Consider the following 10,032-nt stretch of genomic DNA (forward strand, 5'->3'; position numbering starts at 1 on the left):
TAGGTTCACTTGAAATGTGACCTCAATGCAATTCCTCTCCTACCGCTATTTGACAGGGGAGCGTGTGCAGGAGCTTCTCTGGTGCCCCAGAAGGAGAAAAGTCACTTGTCCTTTCTTGTGGACACCAGTTCCAAGGTCTTCTTCTGGCACACTGCCACCTCATTGTGCTCCAGAGAAGATGGCCTTGTTACCTGTCCAGACCCATTTCACACAGTTCAGCTTCCCATGTGCACAAGCAATCCCAGAGGTCTGTGTGAAAGGGTACATTTGCAGGGGCAGCTGCAAGTCTTCCAGAATCCATCAGATTTGTACAACAGTGGCTTAAGAGTATCTTTTGGCACAGAGTGGGGAAGGAAGACTCTGAGCATAATGAGCTCCACAACTCTGAAAGCTTCACCCCTGCTACAAATTCAGGTGCTCCCACATAAATACAGTGGCGACCCATAGCTGTGTGAGGCCCCACACTCATGTTTGCTCACAAAAGGGTGGCATGGGAGAGCCTGGTAGCGTGGACTGGAGTTGGCTCAGTTTTGCAACGCAGTCCCCCGGGGAGAAGGTATTGTGTGTTTCTTTCAGCCTGTTCGCTTTGGAACATGCAAAGTCCTTCTGAGTGGCCATGAAAAAGTGAGGCCAGTCTAGAGAGTTCAGTGCAGGCAGTTTTAATTGAGTCAAGAGAATGTCTGATCAGATTAACTTGACCCATTACTTTGGTCAATACTGTTAAGTGATTCTGTAACTAGATCACTTTCCTCTTCCTGGATCTCCGAGCAAGGGAGAAAATCGTTATGCTAAGAGAGGAGGGACCCTTTTTCTTGGTTGCACCAGCCGGAGAACAGTTAAGGGTAAGCCAGACATGTACCAACAGACTAAAGGCTGCGATCCGAAGCATGCCAACTCCGAGGGAAGCTCAGTAGGAGCCAGTGGGATTTGCTTCCAAGTAGCAACCATATGCAAGCCCAGCTTGATGCGATGGAACTTACCAACCGAATGTGCTTTTAGCATCCGAGGATGTTCAGATCCAGTCTAATGACATCACCCACCCCTCAAAAAAAGAAAAGAAAAGACCATTTGCTTTGAAATGGCAATTAACTGCCACTAAGAAACATGCTAAGCTAGATTCATCTCTCTCTCTCTCTCTCTCTCTCTCTCTCTCTCTCTCTCTCTCTCTCTCTCTCTCTCTTTCCTTTAATGTGGATCGCAGGCTTAGCAAAAGACCCCCCCAAACGCCAAACATGACCTCTCTCTTTCCCCCCAACGTGAAATGGTTTGGCTGAATTTGGGGGCGCATCCCCCAGACCACTTGACATCGATTAGCTGCCTCTCAACCCGCTCACACGCTCCACGTTTTTTGCCCACACAGCCAGGGGAGCTGGCGAGGGGCAAAAGGGTGGATTTAGGGTGACCTTTTCCAGGAAAAGCATGCTTTTCGGGAAGCTGACATTCCGTATGTCCATAGGCAGTGTGGGTTGGGGAGAGAGTCATGATGGATCCAGCCATTCGCGACGGAACAACGCGACCTCGCAAAGTCTGCTTTTGCGAATTCACCTTTCCAGACCTCACACCTGGCCACTCACCCACCGCCTCTCAATTTATAGGCTTCCCCTCTGGGGTCAGCCTTGGCCGGTGGGGAGACAGACACCTCCGGGAGCAGGAAACGCTTCCTGGCAAATCTTTGAACCCGGCGCACAGCCGCGCATGCATGGAGACGAACCGAGCAGCCCGCAGCCGACGACCCACAAATCTGGCGCTGAAAAGCCACTCCGAGGGAAGCTGGGCTTCTTCTCCACTCACCTGTCAGGATCAGCGTGAAAATGTACAAGATCCCCTTCATCCTGGGTTAGATCCCGGGCCCTTCTTCCCGTGTGGCAAAAGCTCAGGAGGAGGAGGAGGGGGGGGAGGGAATCAAAAGAGGACAGTTCTTGACCCCTTCAATCCCAAACGCATAAGAATCCCCAAGCGCTTTTGGGGACCCAGCCTTGGTCCTGATGGGAGAGCATCTCTGCTGGACGGCTTAACCCTTCAGTTCCTGCCAAGGTGGCTCAGGAAGGAGCGGATGGGCTTCTCCTGCTTCGCATATCCCTCTCTAACTTCGAGATCGAGTCAGGCGAGCTGGCTCCCCCCTCCCGTCTCCTTTGCAAACTTCTCGCAGAGAGGAGAAAAGGAAGAAGGGGGGTTGAAAAACACTACACTGGCCACCCAGTTTGGAATTCAAGGCGGAGATCAGGTACCCTATCAGGTCAAGCAGACAGGACATCCATAGCTCCTGCAGTCCGTCTTGGGTTCGGTGCGCAAAAGCAGGGAGTTGCGGGTGGGAAGCAAAGAGGCCAGCCTAATTTCGGGAGCTGGATGCACCGGCTTCTTCCTCCTCGCAGCTTTTCTCAGCTCTGTGCCTGCCTCTGCTCCGAAACGCTGCTTTCTCTCTGCCTGGTCAGGGAACAGCTGGAGCAGCCTTAAAGGGGCAGGAGCAGACAGAGCTTTCCAAAGGGACGAGGAGCGCCGCTCGCCGACCACCCTCCATCACCTCCCGCGCCCCCTCCGCCACTCCTCGGACCTTCCTGCCGCGATTTGCTCCCGAGTCATTTGATAGGGACGGGCCAGGGTTTGTTCCAGAACAATGGGAGGCAGGATAAGCAGGAGCAGGGAAATCGAGGCTGTAAAGTTCAAGAGCGTTGCTGCTGGAGGAGGAGAAGGAGGGGAGTTGGAGGGGGGGACGACGACGACGCTGGGTTTGCCAGAGCGGAATTTTAATCGGTTATGTACAGTTGCTGCTTGCAAAGAATAACATGAGAGGGTAGGGTGTCCCCCCCCCGCTTTTCTTTGTAGAGGTTCAGGAGGGCAACGGGTGCCCTTTTATGATGGTGCAGCCGATGCGAACATCATTATTGCCTTCCTTCATTTTCTTCCTACCTGTCACCAGTCAGTTCAGCTTTGGATCAGCCTCAGAAAGCGAAGCTGAAATGAATCGGTGCGGGGAGGGGCGGCGGCGGCGGGAGGAGGTCTGAGGAACACTACGGAGCAAAATAATTGCATGCAAATTTTTCCCCGATTTGCATTTACATTATGCTAATTTGATTTTTTTTTATTTCAAAAAACCAATTCTCAGGGAATGGCCATTGTTGGGTTTTGGAATAAGGGCATATATGAGCAGGATTCGCTCTGGCTACTTGATGCTCCCACACTGATAACTTAAAAAGGAGCCCAGAAGACTCAAGGCTTATGCTTTCTGCGTGGATGTCTCAAATCTGCATTTCAAAAACGAAAACTGAAGAGGTTCAATAGGAGAAAAAAGTTGTTCTGAAATATGTCCGCATTTTCAATGCATAGGGATATTTGGGTTCATTCCCTTTGGGAGGGTCTCCCGAGGGTGGCATCCTGCACAGCCAGAAAGGATGCATAATTCTGCACTCCAGATTCCTACACGAAACCCTCCATGCCCAGCTCAGTAGTAGAGAGGAGAGCTTGTTTTCTCTCTGTGGATTTGTGGTGCCCCATTTCATTGACCATGACTGAGGCACACAAATCTATGTTCAACTAATGACCATGCTTCCTTTGCAGAGGGGGTGGAGTGAGGAGTTAGGGCATTCTAAATAAAACCCACAAACTCACTTCTGAAACTCCTCAGTTTTAACTAAGCCATGCTCAGCCTAAACCACTAAACCCCTTGGGTTTGCCAATCAGAAGGTTGGCAGTTCAAATCCCCACGACAGGGTGAGCTCCCATTGCTCTGTCCCAGCTCCTGCCAACCTAGCAGTTTGAAATCAAACCAGCACAAGTAGATAAATAGATACTGCTGTGGCAGGAAGGTAAATGGCATTTCTGTGTGCTCTGGCATCCGTCATAGTGTCCCGTTGCACCAGAAGCAGTTTAGTCCTGCCGGCCACATGACATGGAAAGCTGTCTGTGGGCAAACGCCGGCTCCCTCGGCCTGAAAGTGAGATGAACGCCACAACCCCATAGTCGCCTTTGACTGGACTTAATCCTCCATGGGTCCTTTATCTTTACCTTTACCTAAAGGTAAAGGTACCCCTGACCGTTATGTCCAGTCGCAGACAACTCTGGGGTTGCGCTCATAGGCCGAGGGAGCTGGCGTTTGTCTGCAGACAGCTTTCCAGGTCATGTGGCCGGCATGACTGGGCCGCTTCTGGCAAGCCAGAGCAGTGCACGGAAATGCTGTTTACCTTCCTGCCACAGCGGTACCTATTTATCTACTTGCACTTTGACGTGCTTTTGAACTGCTAGGTTGGCAGGAGCAGGGACCGCGCAACAGGAGCTCACCCCGTCATGGGGATTCGAACCACCAACCTTCTGATCGGCAAGCCCTAGGCTCTGTAGTTTAGACCACAGTGCAAATAGTAGCTTAGGGGTCTGTTCCCGAAAGGTGAGGGGGTGAAGCTCTATGCCCCCATCTCTTGTCATTTGAACACTGGCTTACTCAATTGGAGTCCCCTGACTCTGGTTCTCAGGTGGTTTTAAAAGAGGAATTCATTGGCTATTAGTCATGACGGCTCTAGGCTCTGCTGTCACAGCTGGAGAGAGCAATGCTTCTGAAAACCAGTGGCTGGTAACCACAGGAGGGGAGAGGGCTGTTGTATTCAGGTCCTGGTTGAAGGTTTCCCATAATGGGCATCTGCTTGGTCCCTGTGAAAAGAAGATGTTGAACTAGATGAGACCTTGGCCTGACCCAGCAGACTCTTCTTATGTTCCTGTGCCCATGAATTGGGTGAACGGCCTGTTTTGGGTTGGGTTCCACTCTGCCATTTTGAATCTCAAGTGGTTTCTATGGCTAGGAGCGATTCTGCCCAGTTTAGGCTGATTTGCCAGCTGTCATTGTTCCTGGACAAGCATAGTGTGGCCTCAGTTATCTCAAGGGTGTGGCTTGCAGGTGCTTCAAATGGCCCTGTAATTAGAATTGTAGAATTGTAGATGTGGAAGACACCTCCAAAGGTCATCTAGTCCAACCCCCTGCAATGCAGGAATCTCAGCTAAAGCATCCAGGCCAGATGGCAACCCAATCTCTGCTTAAAAGCTTTCAAGGAAAGGAGAGTCGAAAACCTCCCGAGGGTGATGATGATGATGATGATGATGATGATGATAATAATAATAATAATAATAATAATAATAATAATAATAATAATATATTATTATTATTTATACCCCACCCATCTGGCTGGGCTTCCCCAGCCACTCTGGGCGGCTTCCAACATAATATTAAAATACAGTAATGCCTCAAACATTAAAAGCTTCCCTAAACAGGGCTGCCTTCAGATGTCTTCTAAAAGTCTGGTAGTTGTTGTTCTCTTTGACATCTGGTGGGAGGGTGTTCCACAGGGCGGGTGCCAACCATGCTCCTTCAGATATACTGGACCGAGGCCATTTAGGGCTATAAAGGTCAGTACCAACACTTTGAATTGTGCTTGGAAACATACTGGGAGCCAATGTAGGTCTTTCAAGACCGGTGTTATGTGGTCTCAGCAGCCACTCCCAGTCACCAGTCTAGCTGCCGCATTCCGTTCCACTGTCAAACAACTCTTACTATCAGAAAGTTTCCCCCTCCCCCAATGTTTAGTTGGGCTCTCCTTTCTTGCCACTTAAAGCCATTGGTTTGAGCCTGTGTGATTGGTTTGTGCATGGAGAAAGAAGGCAGTGGAGCCTAGGAGCAAAAGAAACTCTACAAATGGGATGAGGAGATGCTGGACAGAGGAAGTATTCAGAAGCCCTACAACTATGGAGGCAGAACTTAGCCATCACGGCTGGTAGCCATCGATAGCCCTCTCCTCCTCCATGAATTTGTCCAATCCTCTTTTAAACCCATTCAAGTTGGTGGCCACCGCTGCTTCCTGTGGCAGGGAGTTCCATAGGTTAACCATGAGAATCTTTAAATTGTCCTGAATGTACCAACTGTCAGTTTCACTGGATGTCCATGAATTCTGGTGTTATGAAAGAGGGAGAAGAACTTTCCTCTGTCGCTTTCTCCATGCTTCCTGGATAGCTCAGTTGGTTAGAGAGTGGTGCTGATGACACCATGGCTATAGGGAAAGGTGACCAGTTTACCTTCAAAGCTATGATATTAGCGGGAAAGGCAACAATAGCTTTAGCTTGGAAATAAAGAGAAAAACGGACAGTAGAGACATGGAATAGTTATTTGTTTGAACTTACTCAGACGGACCTGGGATGCGGATGGCGCTGTGGGTTAAACCACAGAGCCTAGGGCTTGCTGATCAGATGGTCAGTGGTTCGAATCCCCACGATGGGGTGAGCTCCCATTGCTCGGTCCCTGCTCCTGCCAACCTAGCACATCAAAGTGCAAGTAGATAAATAGGTACCGCTCTGGTGGGAAGGTAAACGGCATTTCCGTGCGCTGCTCTGGATCGCCAGAGGCAGCTTAGTCATGCTGGCCACATGACCCGGAAGCTGTACGCCAGCTCCCTCGGCCAGTAAAGCGAGATGAGCACCGCAACCCCAGAGTCGGCCACGACTGGACCTAATGGTCAGGGGTCCCTTTACCTTTACCTTATTCAGACGGACATTGCCGCAGTCATGGCACAGGAAACAATGTGGAAGGACAAGTCCACCACCATAAGGAACAGATGGAACCCCTATCTTCAGTGGAGAAAAACTACTGGAACAAAAGACATTGGGTGGAAACTAAAGACACTATGCCCATGGCTGAGGATAATAGTTTGAGCCCTTCCAATGGGTATGGGGGGTGGGGGTGGGAAGGGAGGGAAAGGAATAAATTGTACGGAAGATATAATTGTACGGAGATAATATAATGTATGTAAAAATCCCAAACTCGAATAAACTTCAAAAAACAAAACAAAACTGATGACACCAAGGTTGCAGGTTCGATCCCTGTATGGGACAGCTGTGTATTCCTGCATTGCAAGGGGTTGGGCTAGATGATGTTCAGGGTCCCTTCCAACTCCATAATTCCATGCCATGCACAAATTAATAGCGTTCTTTCTCAATCCTGCTGAGTATCAGTTCTGGGCAGCATTCTGTGCAAGGATGTCCAGAAAGAGAATTTGCAGCTTGATTGATTGCGCGCTTGCACAGTGCCCTTCGCTATCGGATTCCCAGTTCAGAATAAAATACAAACGCCAATAAAATCAATGCAGCAAAATCAATACAATGCAGCAAGGCAAACCGATCGCCATAAAGCCAGCAATAAAGCAGGAATTAAAAGAGGCAAAGATACAAAACTTCAAAAGCCCGGCGCTGAAATGATGATGGAGGAAGCGAACAGAGAGAGGTTTTTCTTGCACTCCCGTGAGACTAGAACTCATGAGCATCCAAATATAATATCAAATGTTGAGAAATTCAGGACTGGTAAAAGTGAATGGGCAACTTCTTCTCATGGGACAGAGATGTACAATCATGGGACAATCAGACTGCTGCATTTTGGATCCTATTGTTCTAATACCAATCAGACTGCTGCATTCTGAATTCTATTCAACTCAGTACATAACACACCTAATTCAGGGATGTGTGTGGATCTGGATAGGAGGATATCAGGCCTCTGATCTGCAGAGGGTCCCAGGTTCAATCCCTGACAGCGTCCTCAGACATGGGTGTGAATGTCACCTGCCTGAATCCCCGACTGCTGCCAGTCAGAGTAGACAGTACTGAAGTAGATGGGGCTTGGTATAAGGTAGTTTCTTATCTTCCTAGAGCTCCCTATGGATAAATTTCTTTTTGTGGGCATATGAGAAACTTGATTGATAGATGTGCTTTCACCACCGTTGTCATTTTTTGAGACATTGCTGGCAAATTGGATGTTTTGTTAACACAAACATTTTCAATGCTTATTACATGGTGTATGTGTGTGTGTGTGTTGAGTTTGATTTGGAGGGCACCCTATCTTCTTATTATGGGATTTTTTCTTTTTTACATTATGTTCACCGTAATGGAATATCTTATTATAAGACATGTTATTATTTTCTACTCTAGCACTTGTAAGCCATTAGTGCCAAATAGTAGAAAGAGCGGGCTAGGATTTTTATAAGTAAATAAACACAAATGCTTTTTAATATTTAGGAAATGTGTGGTTGTTTTGTTTGTTACCACTGTCAGCCTACGCCTCCTAACTGTTCCAGGAGAGCTGTGGGCAGGAGAGATATTTCTGGTAAGCTGATAGAGGTGGAAGGAACCACTAGAATTGAAAAAGGTATTTAAATATACTTTCTTGAAGAAACCAGAGGCCTTTCTCTTGGGCATGGTCGGCCAAGTGGTGCCAAAGAAGGACAGAACTTTTTTTATGTATGCTACAACAGCAGCAAGGATACTCATCGCAAAGTATTGGAAGATGCAAGATCTACCCACTCTGGAAGAATGGCAGATGAAATTGATCGACTGTATGGGACTGGCAGAATTGACGAGCAGAATCCGTGACCAGGGAGAAGAGTCGGCTGAAGAAGATTGGAAAAATTCAAGGACTATTTACAGAAATATTGTAAAATTTAAGAAAGTTAGAAGGTGTTGGATTGAAATTGAGAGGTTTCTAGCTGCAATGATATATAAGAACATAGATGGGGGGAAAAGGGTTTGAAAAATAAGGTAATGTTATAAGCTGTAATGCTTTAAATGAAGGATTTGCTGAACAAATAAACTTAATTGGGATACAAGAAGGAGAAGTATGAGGAGGTCTGAGAAATTTGTTATTTAAAAGTATGGTTTATGAATTTTATGCCTTTGTTTAATGTTTCTGTTTGTTTTGTTTGTTTGTTTGTTTAAAAAATTGGAAACTTAATAAATATTCTTTAAAAAAAAAAGGAAGGAACCACTAGAGCTTTTACCTTCGAGAGAAAACTCCCCATACCCCAAATGGACCCATTCCAACTCTGAGTTTATTATTCCTAGGAGCAGCAGCAGCAAAGGAAAGGATTCTCTCAACATACAGCTTCAGGTCATTGTGACATCAGCAGCCGGGAGACTGTTTTGTTTCATTACATCTATTTAAATATCTACCACTTTCACAAAGTATATCAAGGCAGCTTACAACATGACAACCTATAACTATAATCTATTAATTGCATTCCAGTCTTCTCCAGGCTAAAGATACCCAAGAAACCTCAAGAAATATCCTTCCTGAAGGAAGTTTGGAACAGGGGTGGAGGACTGGAATCAGATGCAGGCTGACATAAAAGATGCAGTGAAGTCAACTCTTTATTTGAGGAAAAGGTGTACAACTCAGCAACACTTCCCAGCAGCTCTTGCCCCAGTGGAGCAGTTGTCAGGACCAGAAGTCCCTGCCTTCCACCCCTTCTGCCCCAGATGTGCCCCAAGCAGTTTCAAAATGTGTCTGTGCACCTCTGGCCTCTGTTCTGCCCACCTCCTTATTCTGCGCTTTCTTGGAAGCCATGGAGAATGGAGCTTGTCACAGCTGGAGAGGGAGACTCCATAGATTCTTTAGCAGCCTCTTAATTGAGTTGAAATTGAAATTGAAATACTTTATTGTCACTTGTACAACTTGTATACAGTGAGCTTACACGAGCACCCCCCACTCAGCTCTCTTAGTTTTAATTCCCCTCATTTACTGACGCACACCCACCAAACCCAAAAGTCACTTGCCCTGTTGTTATCTTTTCATTCAGCAGCCTAACAGCCCATGGATAGAAGCTGTTCTTTACCCTGTTGGTGCGACTAATCCTGCTTCTATATCTTCTGCCCAAGGGCAGGAGATCAAGAAAGTGCCGGCCAGGATGTGAATCATCCCTGAGAATTTTCCTCACTCTCCTGAGGCAACGTTCTTCTGCTATTTCATCCAGTGGATTCACGGGACAGCCCATAATATCTTGTGCTGTATTCACCACCCTCTGTAGGCACTTCCTATCAGATGATGTCAAACCAGCGTACCACACCGTGATGCAGTATGAATGGACACTTTCTATTGTTGACCGGTAGGAGGAGATCATCAAATGTTGATTGACATCGTTCTTCCGCAATACTCTGAGGAGATGGAGTCTCTGTTGGGCTTTCTTAACCACTTGGGTTGTATTGATTTTCCATGTAAGGTCTTCACTGAGATAAACT

The 10,032-nt window shown here is 47.3% G+C and overlaps 1 protein-coding gene across 2 annotated transcripts in view; it reads right to left on the reverse strand.

Moving 5' to 3' along the window:
* GFRA4 (GDNF family receptor alpha 4) overlaps nucleotides 1–2,562 on the reverse strand; it is a 143,271-nt gene extending 140,709 nt beyond the window's left edge. The window contains exon 1 of one of the 2 annotated variants that reach the window (XM_053402109.1): nucleotides 1,792–2,562. In XM_053402109.1, coding sequence (XP_053258084.1) covers nucleotides 1,792–1,831 — 40 coding nt within the window. In that variant the 5' untranslated portion in view covers nucleotides 1,832–2,562. The remainder of the gene's footprint in view (nucleotides 1–1,791) is intronic. The other variant, XM_053402108.1, reaches the window with a different exon arrangement.
* Nucleotides 2,563–10,032: the final 7,470 nt, after the last annotated feature.

This window comes from Podarcis raffonei, chromosome 9, assembly GCF_027172205.1.
Source record: "Podarcis raffonei isolate rPodRaf1 chromosome 9, rPodRaf1.pri, whole genome shotgun sequence".
Classification (NCBI taxonomy): domain Eukaryota; kingdom Metazoa; phylum Chordata; class Lepidosauria; order Squamata; family Lacertidae; genus Podarcis; species Podarcis raffonei.